Source organism: Lampris incognitus, chromosome 4 (genome assembly GCF_029633865.1).
Source record: "Lampris incognitus isolate fLamInc1 chromosome 4, fLamInc1.hap2, whole genome shotgun sequence".
In the NCBI taxonomy this organism is placed as follows: domain Eukaryota; kingdom Metazoa; phylum Chordata; class Actinopteri; order Lampriformes; family Lampridae; genus Lampris; species Lampris incognitus.
Window position 1 is genome coordinate 6,550,550 of NC_079214.1, and position 15,045 is coordinate 6,565,594.

Consider the following 15,045-nt stretch of genomic DNA (forward strand, 5'->3'; position numbering starts at 1 on the left):
ATCAATAAACATTTCACAAATGTCTCCAGTAGGCCTAAACCGCTCTTTGTTCAGCATCTTTACCACAGTACTCTGCCGCAATTCCAGGTGGAGAGCTCATGTTTCAAGCACCAGATGTGCACTGAGCAGACAAGCATCACACAGAGGTGGGAAACGCATAACACGCTCGGTTTGAAATCAAGCCCCATTCCTCCGTCCCCCTTGGTAGGAAGTTAACCCAGACCCACTCCAAGAAGCAATGGCAATAGTCAACAATGTCAAAACCAAAGAGTGGAGTTATATATGCAACACACAGAGCGATGAAGACAGACTAACCAGCACAGTGTTTATCAACGTAGGTTTGTAGACCTACCTGATGCACTGAACTGACTGCTTCCGAGGGTGGTAGGCCTGTTTTTCCCCCCGCTTACCGGTGGAGAAAACATCTATAAAGGAAAAACAATTTTTAGAATTAAAGTCAGCACAATATCTCAGCAATACAAGACATGAATTCACACCATCAACGTCAATAGAAAATAATGTTAAAGTAATCCACTCTCGTAACAATGAATAGCTGTAAATATCAGTTCATAGGATTTTGTTTGCTGTAAACAGCCTAACACCTGCCCCGAAATCAACAAACTCAATAGCCTGGTTGTTAAAAAGATCACTTTAAGCCATCAGAACAACACATCACAAACGTAAAACTGAAAAACAGCCATCCTACCGCACTAAAATCCAGCAAGTCACTTAATTCCTTGTCTGTTCCAATAGCGGCAATCCGCTGTTGAGGATTCATCCTGGCGATCGAAAAACCTGAGGAGAGCACAAACTCATCAGGGTACTTTTGTCAGGGATTTTCAGTGTTTCCTCAATTACTGGCTCACTACAAATATTTAAAAGGATGTTTGAATAAAGACCGCCACGGTGGAGCTCCAACTTTAAGTTGGCTGTGGAGCAGAGCGAAGATTATGATCGGTGGAGAAAATAACAGTATTACCACATCCATGAAAGATCATTTGAGGAAAGCTGGACAGGTAGACAAACACAGACGCAGCCGAACAAACAGACAAGTAACGGTATAAGAGCACAACACATAAAATCAGGCAGTAAACTCGTTTAACACTCTCGCAAGTATTTAAACTAAATCCTACATAAAACATCCCAAGCAACGGTGGCCTGGCCAGGAGACACTGTTGCTTGGTGTCTGACTGTAATAAGTAGTGAGTCCAGCTATGGCAAAAGAGCCGTCAAGTTAAGATTTCATGATGTTACTTGATGTTGGGTGGATGTTAGGGGTCATTACCACCGGGACCTCCGGCGTCGCGTTACTAACGTAAATAAGGTAACGTTCCGTTACTTAGCGGCGCGCCGCTACAACCGGCTCGGCTGTTTCCGGTGACCATGTCTCGCTGTAACGTCCCGTTACTTAGCAGCGCGCCGCTACAACCGGCTCGGCTGTTTCCGGTGACCATGTCTCGCTGTAACGTCCCGTTACTTAGCAGCTCAGCTGTTTCCGGTGACCATGTCTCGCTGTAACGTTCCGTTACTTATCAGTGCACCGCTACAACCGGCTCGGCTGTTTCCGGTGACCGTGTCTCGCTGTAACGTCCCGTTACTTGGCGGCGCGCTGTAACGACGCGACTACAGCACCACGGGCTCCGCTCGCGCTCCGCCGGAGCGGCTTTACGACGGCACATCGCGCAAGCGTAACGTTGAGCGACGCTAGCTGCGGTTAGCCTGGCGTACGGCCGAACCGACGTTATCCGTGTAGCCGGGGGTAAAGAGCAGGGCTCGGGTTCCAGCTCGGCAGTGACTGGCCGGAGCGACCGCAGCGCCGTTGGGTCGGCGCAGGCGTTACGGCGCGAGAGACGGCGAGCCGCGAGTCGCGCGTCTAAAACAACAAGTGCCGTTTGAGGCGCGCGCGCGCTCAGATACGGCGAGCGGAGAGCCTCGCGCCGCGGCTCCGCGTCGCGATGGGTCTCTTTCCTTAAAACTCCCAACTTCTCTCAGCGGTCCAAACTCCCGGCGGTATTTTTTTTTTTTTACCTTTATCCGAATTAAATCCCGACTAGGGCGATCGGGTGCGGCGACAGAAGCCTCGTGTTCCTGTAACGCGCCTCGGGAAAAAGGGGGGGAATAGCGGTTAAACGCGGCGACACCTGGAAAAAGAGCCTCTATATATGTGACTTACGAGTTTCCCTTAGGCGGACATTTTTGCTTTGCCGAAGCCGCAGCACCGCGGCGGCGTCGCTTCTCGTATCCCTCCGCCGGAACCGCTGACGCCGTTCCCCTGCCGCGCGTCCCGGACGGAGCCCGGGTCGTCGTTTCAGTTACACTTCTGCCGCGTTTATGACGAGTTTTCCACCCGGGCTGCTTCTTGCACGAGGCGGGGCTCTTAAATACATCGTTTGTGTTTTGGTCAAGCTTAGTTAAAGGGCCGTTTGCTCATAGGACTCCATACGGAGGGTTATCTGTGGATGTTAAGATGGAAATAAACCCGGGGCGTCCGGATGGCGTAGCGGTCCATTCCGTTGCATACCAACACGGGATCGGCGGTTCGAATCCCTGCGTTACCTCCGGCTTGGTACACCGTGTCTGCGGGTGGGAAGCCGGATGTGGGTGTGTGTGTCCTTGTCGCTGCACTAGCGCCTCCTCTGGTTGGTCCTGGCGCCTGTTCGGGGGGGGGGGGTAGGCAGGCTACTGGGAGGAATAGCGTGATCCTCCCACGCGCTCCTGGCGAAACTCCTCACCGCCAGGTGAAAAGAAGCGGCTGGTGACTCCACGTGTATCGGAGGAGGCATGTGGTAGTCTGCAGCCCTCCCCGGATCAGCAGAGGGGTAATTGGCCAAGTACAATTGCGGAAAAAATGTAAATAAACCTGAAAGTTTTTATTTATTCATTCATTATCAGCCGCTTCTCTGGGGTCGGGTCGTGGTGGCAGCAAGCAAAGTAGGGCACTCCAGACGTCCCTCTCCCCAGCAACGCCCTCCAGCTCCTCCTGGAGACGTCCCCAGGCCAGACTGGACATGTAGTCCCTCCAGCGAGTTCTGGGTCTACCCCGGGGTCTCCTCCCATGGAGACCCCATGCCCAGTAAATCTCCAAAGGAGGACGAACAGGAGGCATCCTTAGATGCCCGAACCACTTCAACTGGCTCCTTTCGACGAGAAGGAGCAACGGCTCTACTCCGAGCTCCCTCCGCATGTCCGAGCGCCTCACCCTAAGGCCGAGCCCAGACACCCTACGAAGGAAACTCATTTCAGCCCCTTGTATCCGTGATCTCACCCTTTCGGTCACTACCTAAAGTTCATGACCATAGGTGAGGGTTGGAACGAAGACCGACAGGTAAATTGAGAGCTTTGCCTTCCGGCTCAGCTCCCTCATCACCACAACGGTCCGGTACAACGTCCGCATTGCTGCTGATGCTGCACCAATCCACCTGTCAGTTTTTATTTTCATACCAAACTATCATATGAAAATCCGTGACTTTTACCCCGTTAATAAAGACCATGTCGACGAACCAATCCGGCGACCCAAGCCACCTGCAGCGGAGATTCCAGTCTTTACTGCATGTTTGGAAAGTGCAGGCTCTTCTGTTTTGGATGCTTTATCAGTAATGTTATTCAGATACTTTAGGATTACTTGTGTTTAATAATAAAATGCTATGCTCTTGCCTGCAATATCAGGGTTGTGTACAAAAAAAAATAGCACCATGATCATTATTTTAATTTGGACCAATGACACTATATTGTAATGCAGACTCTAGAAATGCAAAAGCACATAATGATAACAGAAAAAAAACATTATTTCAGGCATATCAACAGTATCTTTCTTGTTTAAATCCCAGACAGCATCCGGATGTGGGCCACTTTAGGCAATGATGCGGCGCTGCTGGCCTTCTGGCCCTGACAAAATGGATGTGAGCCTGAAGTGGCCCACATGTATAATATGGGCCAAATATCAAATGTGGGCCTTTTTTTGGCAAAGATGCGGTGCTCTTCGCAACATGTAATCTGGTGACCAAGAAGTGGCCTGTGTGGTAAATGGTGAATATGGCCCAAATATCACAAAACAAATATGGGCCACCTTTGGCAAATATGTGGCACATGCGGCATTGCTGTGGCTTGGTTCTGGCCCAGATCTGGCAAACAGGAGCGGACCGCCCAAGTGCCATCATCCCACATGGTATGTGAGCCGGATGAAAGTGTCGGTGTGGGACAGGTCCGGGCCACAGCAGTTTTGCCATCTGGGATTCCTGCCAAAGTATTGTGTAGATCTGGAACATTCATGTGTAACTACTTTGCTCAGTCTAACAACAATTATTCGCTAGTTTACCAGGGCAAAGCCGAGACCGATTTATTAATTTTTATTTCGAGAGAATCAAAAAGTCTTGCCATTCAAGAACTTTCTACTGGGGTTTCAACTCTGTGAGAATACATAACACACCGGACACCTCTGATAGCATGACAACCATTAGAAAAACCTTTAAAAATTTCATAAATACCTCTTTACCAACAATCCGATTCACCTTAAACATGTGTAATGTGTTTATCCAAGAAAGTCCTCAAGGACCGCAAACGTTTCTCCATTTTCTCGGGTTTATGTTCTAAAATGTGACCAGGGACCACACCTCCACCAACACCAAATAATGAATCTTAAAACCTGTACTAAAGCTGCACACAAACAGTCTGACAATATGGTAATGTGATTTATGTGTGAAGCCTTCACTGGTAACCTTCCAGCAGAAATCTGCACAACCTGAATGTCTGCCAAGCCATGAGGGGGGGAAAAAGCCATTACAGTTGTGAATGCAGATGATATCAAAGAAGATGACTCAATGAGCAGGTGGAGTCACGTTTAAAAGAGCACCAGAAAAGCTGAATTTGTCTGGAGAAATGTTCAAGGCCAAAAACAAGTCTCGTCTGCTCGGTTTTTAGTAATGACATGGTGGAAAGGGAAATCTCAGCTATGTCAGATACAGAGATTATCAGCTTCCAGATGCATCTTTGTGATGTATGATATCAGGGAAGCATGCGAGTATTTCTCTCATGTTGGAACACATTAATTTTTGGCGACCACTGAGAATCAGAAAATTGCAGATCTATTTTGCAGCGCCGTGTGTCGGAACTACTTCTTCCTCCGCCTGCTGCCAGAGGAGCGCCGTGAAGTCAGGTCTATATTGGTCACTGCTCTGCCATGTGGGGCTTGAGTAACTGTGTTGCATCTTTGGGAAAGGGGATTCAGAAGATTCCATACGTTCTTGTGTTTTGTATGTATTTATACTCGTTTTTATATATATATTATTTTAGAATATGTGTAGGAGTTAGCGCAATCAAAATACAAACTAAACTATTTTCAAATAAATCCAACCCTTTTGTATATACTGTACATTGGACATGTACGCTCTGTCATGTCCGCCTACCTCAGGCATGTATGCAAGTAACCTGCTAACATCTATTTCAGCATCTCTGATATATTCTCTGCACCATTGCACTTCATCACCTCTTATTTCACCTGTATAAGGCAATCCTTGTGTATATATCTGAAAATTGTTGTGTTGTCATTCTATGTTAAATACACAGAGAGCCACAAAACCAGAATCAAATTCCATGTATGTGCAAACCTATATGGCCAATAAACATGATTCTGATCTACAACATCATGCTTTTTCAACTTAGCCATGTTGCAGCAGAAGCATTTTCATAACAGGCATGGTCTAATTACCTCATCAACTAACGCACCAACTCCACTCTTTAAAGGGAACACCCATAAAGAGAACAACAATGATAGAATGTGAATCAAGTTTACCATTCCTGTGCCTAGCCACCCCCCACCCCCCCCAAAAAAATTCACAAAAACTGGCATTGTTAGTTTGGCTGGAGCCTGGCTGACTCTCCCAGCCTGCGTTCTGAGCACCCTGGCATGCACAGGAGGGGCAGCTCACTCCTTGCACAGGGCCCCCTGCTGCCCAGATGGAATGTAGTCCAGGGGATGGTCTCCATGCCGGGACACAGCCAGTTCTAAATGAGCAGGCTTGAGCTAATCCACAGAGAGGTGGTCGGGCTTGCCCCTGACACTGACTACAAAAGTGTTATTGCCCATTTCCAAGACTCTGAAAGGTCCGTCGTAGGGTGATTGATGGGGCTTCGCTGAGTGTCATGCCAGATGAGAACAAACTGTGACGTGCCTAGGCTGGTCAGAACTTGGGACCGGGGTACGCCATATAGAAAAGTAGGCACTGGTGTGAATACTTCCACATTGTTCAGATGAATGGAACATTGGACAGACACAGACCAAAGGGTAATAGCATCCAGGATGAAATCCCCCGGCACTGGGAGAGGTTGTCCGTACACCAGCTCAGCAGACGAGGACTGCAAGTCCTCTTTCGGGTCTGTACCGAGTCCCGGCAGTGTCCATGGAAGGTGATCATGCCAGCCTCCGTCCTTGAAGTTGGCTCTCAGGGCAGCCTTCATTGAGTGGTGGGAACGCTCAAAGACCATTCGCCTGCAGGTGGAAAGCTGTGGTGCAATGATGCCTTTTTTCTCGGCTTTGGGCAACCCATGCCCAGAGCTCCAAGGTGAACTGGGGCCCGTGGCCGGAGGAACTGTTGCGTGGCACGCCAAACCGAGTAACCCAGGTCCCCATGAAAGTTCAAGCTACATCAGCAGCTGTCGTTGATGACAGCTGGACAGCCTCCGGCCATCTGGTGGTCCTGTCTACCATGGTGAGCAGGTAGGTAAATCAGCCAGAGGGAGGAAGAGGCCCTACCAGGTCCATGTTTATGTGGATAAACCGCCACTCGGGCACCTCAATCACTTGATTGGCGGGGCGGACAATACCAAGCCATTCTATGTTGTCAAACTCAGCCTTATTAACAGTGAGCATTGCAGGATTGAGGCGATGGGCCCAAGCATGGACAGGCAGACCTGTTGTGAATATGTGATGCTATATCCCATGTTTGGTGTTGTCCGTGGAAAAGTTGGGCATGGTGAGGTCAGGGAACTGCCCCAGCAAACGGTTGAACTCGCAGGAGGTTACAAGTGCACTGGATAGCTTTGTTGCGTGGCAGCTATTGACTGTACAAGGGAGAGAGTCGAAGTTAGTTGCATCCTCGGGGCTGCGGTTCTTAATGTCCACCCAAAGGCCCATAGCACATAGAAAGTCAGCTGCGAGCAAGGGCATTGTCACTTGTGCCACAACAAACTGCCAAGTGACCTATCGTCTCTTGAAGCACAGGTCTGCCCATCTCTAGCGTAGTTCCGTAACATGCTATGTTAGTGGTCTCAAGTGTGGGGCCATTCTCTCCTGCTCTAATCTTGAAGGTCAACATAAGGAAGACATTGAGTGCCCATGTCCAGTCCACCAGGAAACACCATCCTGAAATGGTGTCTTGCCTGAGTGGGTGGCGCCCACCATGTTTACTAGGCCCCTGCCCTTAGCATCTCCTGTGTCACTGAAACTTCAATGTGGGTGACACTTTTTGGCCTTTGTACCAAATTGTCCATGATAAAAGCATGACCCGGAAGTAACTTGCTGAGCTGTGGCCTTAGGACAGGCTGCAGGATTGATGGAGATGACGAGAGGCACGGACACCATAGCACTTTGCATGGCTGAACGGAACTTGTCAGCCTCTTTAACCAGCTCATGATAACTCTTTCACAGGTGTGTTTGCCAGGGCTGTACAAACATGTTGGGGCAGCTGTTGTAGGAACAGCTCCCTGAATATGAAATAAGGCTCAAGGTTGCCCAACAGCGCCTACACACTCCAACAACTCCAAAGGTTTAAACTCACCAAGACCGGGCAGAGAAAGCAGTTGCCTCATGTGCTTGGGTTCTGTCTGGCCTAAGAGATAATTTTTCCAAGTAATATATTTGTCACTTGGAGGATCTTCTATGAAGCTCACCACCCTGGCCGCACTGGAACTGCTGAGTAATTTGAAGACGTAATAGTGTATTGTGTCGTCCACGCTGACATCTCTTAGCGCAAACTGGGGTTCGGCTTGAGCAAACCATGCTGTGGCTTGTTGCTCCCAAAACTCTGGTAATTTCATCAAGACTGCACTAGTTGCCATGCTGTAGTGTAACTCTGGAATCGTCCAAGAGCATCGGGGACACCAATGCAGAGTTTGTGCAAACAAAACTCAAAGTACAACATTGTGCTTTTTAACTTCGCCGAATCCACTTCACTTGTTGTACCAGAAGCATTTTCATAATAGGCACGGTCCGATTACCTCATCAACTAGTGCATCAATTCTACTCTTTAAAGGGAACACCCGTAAGGGGTACAACAATAATGGAATGTGAATTATGTTAACCATTCCTGTGCCTAGCCACAACATATGCATAAAAATAGGCTTCAAGATGTGACACTTAGGCTAACTCTATTTTAACCATTTAAGGTCTCATGAAGTGTTACTTAGGGAAGCTTCCAAACAAATAAGTTTGTAAGACAAGTTATCCCATGACATTGGACAGCAAAGTCATTCATACTTTTTCTGATCGGGTATAGTCGAAGGTGGGCGAGAAGCTGTCCATCATAAAGCGCGGCAGAATATAACCAGGGTAGTCATTGCTACAAAGGGTCAGATGGTGGCGGTAACACGCTATTTCTTTGTTTGGCAAATGAAGGAGATACTCAAAGAAGGTTGAATCAGTTCATCTGAACACAACGTAAAAGCTCTGAAAAGGGAGTATTTATATGAAATCTGCACGGACACAAACTTTCCTCTGGTCACGTCTGTGATGACTGAAATCTCTTTTTCTTTTATAAATGTATGTCTAGTTTTTCCCCTTATCCCACCCAATGGCATATGGCCGGAACTCTTGTCGAATAACTCCCCTGGCTCATGTTTCCACAGGAAGGAGATAGTTGTAACACCAGCTTCCTTCAAACTCGCGTTGGCTGCTCTCGCTATTTTACACGCTGAAGCCTCGCATGGATTGCATTACCTTCAGGCCACGAAGGAGATGTAGGGAGAATGCTTTCAGTTGCTTGGCTGCAGGCGCCTGGATGGGCCAGAGGGGTTGCCGGAGAACGACGAGTCCCCAAACACTACACCGATCTACACCCACTATCCCTCGGGTAAGGGTGGCCTAATGAATGCCTTACCCCGTGGACGCTCTGGCCGTGACCGGTTATGGTGAGTCTGGGATAGACTGAAATCTCAATAAAGCAATATACAAGCACAGCATACTGCAGTAATTCACAAAATAAACTGTGCTAACAGCTCATTTATATTGTACTGATAACACTAACTCATACTTTATAAGCTGCAACACCAACAGTCCACTGACTGAATAACAGACATTTCAGCAAACGCATACAGAATAGTCACCAAACTACAGTGCCTGCTGTACGGTTTTTCCCTCCACACTACTCTATAGATGACAGTTAGCATTACATGAGGTTAGCATAGTCAGGGCGTTTCTAGGATTTGAGGACATTCAGGGCTTTTTTGATAAACAAGCTCTATTTTGATGCTTTTTATAACACACTCTGGCACCTTATTTACATCCAAAGTACATGTCTTAATCATTGAAAAATTGAAATGTGTACCTCAGAAACTGTTGTTTGCTGCTACTCTGTCATGTACCTTGTGATACACGCTACAATGAAGTCCCCACAAAAGAGTTATATTTTTATATATTTTTCAGAAAGTCAAAATAATGTGATTTCAATAAAAAATAATTTTTCAACTTTGTAGGGCATGATAAAATAAGCTAAAACGAAAACATGTTATTTCGGTGCAACTTTAAAAGGTACACCATGACATTGACCCGTCTATACTGACATTTGCAATTGACAAAATTCATTCCAATGTACAGGCACGAGTAGCATTAGCATTTTAGCTAATCAAAACTGCCTCACTCTGACACAAACACACAAAGTAACACCAAATTGTTGTTACCAGTTTGCAGGCCTGATTCCGACTCTGCTGCAGCTACTGCTCTTCGGTCTGGACCTTGTCTTTGCTGCCCTCTGCAAAACCATGAAATCAACTTAAATGAAACTCATAATTGGACTGGGTTGCATTCTAATTACATTACATGATCTAACTGTGGTAGTATCTAAACAATACCCCCACACAGTGGCGTAAAGTTAATTGGTCATTTACTTGAAGTTCATTTAGATTTAAATCAATATGATGGTTAACTTTTGTTTGTGCCTATAGTAAAATTAATGAGTCGTTACCGCTTTGGTTCGTTTTATGAAAGTTTGATTTATATACGCGAAAAACCCTGTTAAAGGATAATAAAAGTATGCTGTGGGACCAGACGAGTAGCTATGGCCCGCTAGCTAAACGGCACCTACAATCATGATGAAGAGGATTTCTCTTCATCATGATTGTAGGTGTTGAATCCAATTCATACTGTAACCGGTTATTTTCTTGTCCGGTGCGGGATTCGATACGGGGTGTACTGCACCACAAGGCGACACCACTAACCGCTCGGCTAAAGGGTCAGACCCGTTAGCGAGGAACTAACGTGTCTTATTAGTAGTTTACAGTCGTCACCCTCCCCGGAAGCGCGCCCTCGCGCTTTGTTATTCCCGCGCTCCGAAGAGACTTCTGAGGATCTGCACACTTCCGGATCCCACCGCTGCCACCAATGTAACCGGCTATTTTCTTGCCCGGTGAGGGATTTGATACGGGGTGTACTGCACCACAAGGCGACATCACTAACCGCTCGGCTAAAGCAGCGGTCCCCAACCCCCGGGCCGCGGACCGGTACGTGGGTCATTTGGTACTGGGCCGCAGAGAAAGAATAAATAACTTACATTATTTCCGTTTTATTTGTCATCCGAGTCTGAACGATGTTTTATTTTGAAAAATGACCGGATTCCCTCTGTTACATCCGTCTATGACTCACTCTTGACGCTTGTCTCGGTCACGTGATACGTTGCCGCTAAAATTCAACCCACAAGCTAGCGAAATGAGTAAAAAACAAACGTCTTTGGAAAGTTTCTTTGCGAAGGGGAAAAGGCCCGGTGAGGAGACAGAAGAAGAGCCTACGACTTCCAAGAAAAAGAAAGCTGCATTTAACAGACAATACCAGGAGTCCTACTTAAAATATGGATTTATCGCGACAGGTGATTCCCGCGCAGCAAGCCCGCTCTGCATAATGTGCGGCGACCGGCTCTCTAATGAGGCAACGAAGCCTTCAAAACGGCTTCGCCACTTGGAGACCAAGCACCCTGCATTAAAAGACAAGCCTTCGGAGCATTTTGGAAGAAAAAAGCATGAACAAGAAGGACAGAAGCAATTACTGAGGGCCACCACATCAACAAATGCGAGTGCACTGAGAGCATCATACTTGGTGGCTAATCGTATTGCTAAGGCTAAGAAGCCATTCACCATTGGTGAAGAATTGATCCTGCCTGCCACTAAAGACATTTGCCGTGAACTTCTAGGAGAGGCTGCGGTTAAAAAGATAGCACAGGTGCCTCTTTCGGCCAGCACTGTCACTCGGCACATTGAGGAAATAGCAGAGGACATTGAAACACAATTGTTGGAGAGGATTAATACATCACCGTGGTACGCACTCCAGGTTGACGAGTCTACAGATATTGACAACAAGGCAACACTACTTGTTTATGTGCGATATCTTTATCAGGAGGATGTGCATGAGGATATGTTATGTGCACTATCGTTGCCAACCAAAACCACAGCCGCAGAACTATTCAAGTCGCTGGATGATTATATATCAGGAAAACTGAAATGGTCCTTTTGTGTCGGCATATGCACAGACGGAGCTGCTGCCATGACCGGACGGCTGTCTGGTTTAACTACTCGGATTAAGGAGGTTGCACCTGAATGTGAGTCTACGCATTGTGTCATTCACAGGGAAATGCTGGCTAGCCGAAAAATACCACCGGAACTTAACAGCGTTTTGAATGACGTCGTTAAAGTTATTAACCACGTCAGAGCACGCGCCCTTAACTCGCGCCTGTTCGAGCAGCTTTGTGAGGAGACGGACGCGGAGTACAGACACCTTCTCTTATACACAGAAATAAGATGGTTATCCCGAGGGACATCGCTGGCCAGAGTGTTTGAATTACGAGAGCCGCTGCAGAGATTTCTCTCAGAAAAAAAGTCACCGCTGGCAGCACATTTCAGTGACGAGTAATGGGTCGCAAAACTCGCTTACTTGTGCGACATATTCAACCTGCTCAATGAACTCAATCGGTCACTTCTGGGGGAAATGACAACTGTCTTCAAGTTGGCAGTTAAAGTAGCTGCATTTAAAGCCAAGCTGGATTTGTGGGGACGGCGCGTGAACAGAGGTATATTTGACATGTTTCAAACATTCGCGGGGATTTTGGAAGAGACTGAGACCGAGCCTTCATTCTCCCAGCTGGTGCACGATCACCTGTCTTTGCTTTTAAAAGAGTTTGAGCGCTACTTCCCAACCACAAAAGACCCACGAACTGCCAAGGAATGGATCCGCGACCCATGTCAACCTTAAAAGTATGTTGGAGACGGCAACTCTGCCGGAGTTCTGGATTAAAGTCACGGCAGAATACCCTGAGATCGCCACAACAGCACTGAAAACCCTGTCGCCATTTCTGACATCCTATTTGTGTGAAGCGGGATTTTCTGCAGTGACAGCAACCAAAACAAAATGACGGAGTAGACTGGACATAAGCAACACACTTCGGGTGTCATTGTGTCCCATTACCCCTAGATGGGACCGTCTCGTTGCAGAGAAACAAGCTCAGGGCTCCCACTGATTTAGCGTTATGGTGAGTTGCATTTTCATGCAATTTATATTTGTTTTTGTGTTGCATCTTATTTTGAAGGCACGTTTAAATGTTACCATGGCGACCAGAGAGTGTTGGGGGCAGAGAGGATGTTACTCATGTTATGTTGTTGGCGCGATGTTACGAGGACGCTGCTAATAAAGTTGCATACGAGTATACAGTGGATTCACGTTTATTATTATATTTAGAAAATACCAGTTTTTATGCCGGTCGTATCATTTTACTTTGTGTATTTATCCGCCACACCTTAAAGGCCGGTCCGTGAAAATATTGTCTGACATTAAACCGGTCCGTGGCGCAAAAAAGGTTAAGGACCGCTGGGCTAAAGGGTCAGACCCATTAGCTAGGGACTAACGTGTCTTATTAGTAGTTTACAACACCATAAATAAACAACCATTACTGAAAAGTTACTACATTCTTACCCTTCCTTCTCTTTTGGAAAGATCCAAAGTGATTTAGTTGGTTTTTTCTCCTCTACTCGTCTCTCCCCGCTTTATTTTTTAAACCCCCCCCTTTCTCCCCAGTTGTATCTGGCCAATTACCCCGCTCTTTTTGAGCTGTCCCAGCCGCTGCTCCAGGGCGCCCCGACTGACCAGAGGAGGCGCTACTGCAGCGACCAGGACAAATACCCACATCCGACTTCCCACCCGCAGACACGGCCAACTGTGTCCGTAGCGACGCCCGACCAAGCCGGAGGTAACACGGGGATTCGACCCAGCGATCCCGTGTTGCTAGGCAACGGAATAGACCGTTACGCTACCCGGGCGTCTCTTCCCGCTTTAACTTGTGTGACGTCACTCAGCGCTGACCATCAGACCCTCCCACGCATGCGAGGAGTTGGTTTAGAGACCTCCTTTACTTTGACTATGACTGCTTTCTTTTTGTTACGACTATCGGACGTTCACACGCGTTACGGTTTTTGTCGGGCCTCACGCCGAGGCTTAAATTTAACATTATATTCGGGGCTACACTCAAAACGTTCCGGGTTGAAGCCCCGCCCGGCAGTGACGGGAGCACGGTTAGCTTATTCGTGGTGGGTCCGCGATACACGACGTTAGCGCAGTTAGCTTATTCGTGGTGGGTCCGCAATACACGACGTCAACGCAGTTAGCTTATTCGCGGTGGGTCCGCAATACACGACGTTAGCACAGTTAGCTTATTCGCGGTGGGTCCGCAATACACGACGTTAGCACAGTTAGCTTATTCGCGGTGGGTCCGCAATACACGACGTTAGCACAGTTAGCTTATTCGCGGTGGATCCGCAATACACGACGTTAGCACAGTTAGTTTATTCGTGGTGGGTCCGCCATACACGACGTTAGCACAGTTAGCTTATTCGTGGTGGGTCCGCGTTACACGACGTTAGCACAGTTAGCTTATTCGTGGTCGGTCCGCGTCACACCACGTTAGCACAGTTAGCTTATTCGTGGTGGGTCCGCAATACACGTTAGCACAGTTAGCTTATTCGTGGTGGGTCCGCGTTACACGACGTTAGCACAGTTAGCTTATTCGTGGTCGGTCCGCGTCACACCACGTTAGCACAGTTAGCTTATTCGTGGTGGGTCCGCAATACACGTTAGCACAGTTAGCTTATTCGTGGTCGGTCCGCAATACACGACGTTAGCACATTTAGCTTATTCGTGGTGGGTCCGCCATACACGACGTTAGCACAGTTAGCTTATTCGTGGTCGGTCCGCGTCACATCACGTTAGCACAGTTAGCTTATTCGTGGTCGGTCCGCGTCACACCACGTTAGCACAGTTAGCTTATTCGTGGTGGGTCCGCAATACACGTTAGCACAGTTAGCTTATTCGTGGTCGGTCCGCAATACACGTTAGCACAGTTAGCTTATTCGTGGTCGGTCCGCAATACACGACGTTAGCACATTTAGCGTATTCGTGGTGGGTCCGCATTACACGACGTTAGCACAGTTAGCTTATTCGTGGTGGGTCCGCAATACACGACGTTAGCACAGTTAGCTTATTCGTCGTCATGTAAGTAACTTCATCATCATCATCAGGAAGGCCATTTGCCATTTCGTTTCATACCCTTGGGTTACCTCTCCTGCTTCGCGGCCCGAACCGTAGCTGGAAGCCTTTGGCGTCTCGCTAGCCTGTTTGGCTTAGCCTGGCTGGTAGCAAACTTCGCAGAGAGTCCGGGCGAACTCTGCAGTGGAGAACGGGGCACTTTATTTCAGCACTGCGGTGCAGTTGAACACACAGCCTCCCTCTGATGCATAAACTCATCACTTGGTAACGGTGGCTATCTTCCTCTCTGTCTGGGGCTGCGGCTAAAACTCAGAACA

General features: G+C 47.7%; 1 protein-coding gene across 4 annotated transcripts in view; it reads right to left on the bottom strand.

The window, feature by feature from the left end:
* tcf12 (transcription factor 12) overlaps nt 1-2,299 on the bottom strand; it is a 169,517-nt gene extending 167,218 nt beyond the window's left edge. For 3 of the 4 annotated variants that reach the window (XR_008810147.1, XM_056278282.1, XM_056278280.1), the window contains exons 1-3: nt 2,174-2,299; nt 707-795; nt 353-425 (exon numbers count right to left, since the gene is read on the bottom strand). Coding sequence is in view for 3 of the 4 variants with exons in the window: in XM_056278282.1 (XP_056134257.1) it covers nt 353-425; nt 707-778 (145 nt within the window). In the remaining variant the exon portion in view is untranslated. The other variant, XM_056278281.1, reaches the window with a different exon arrangement.
* Nucleotides 2,300-15,045: the final 12,746 nt, after the last annotated feature.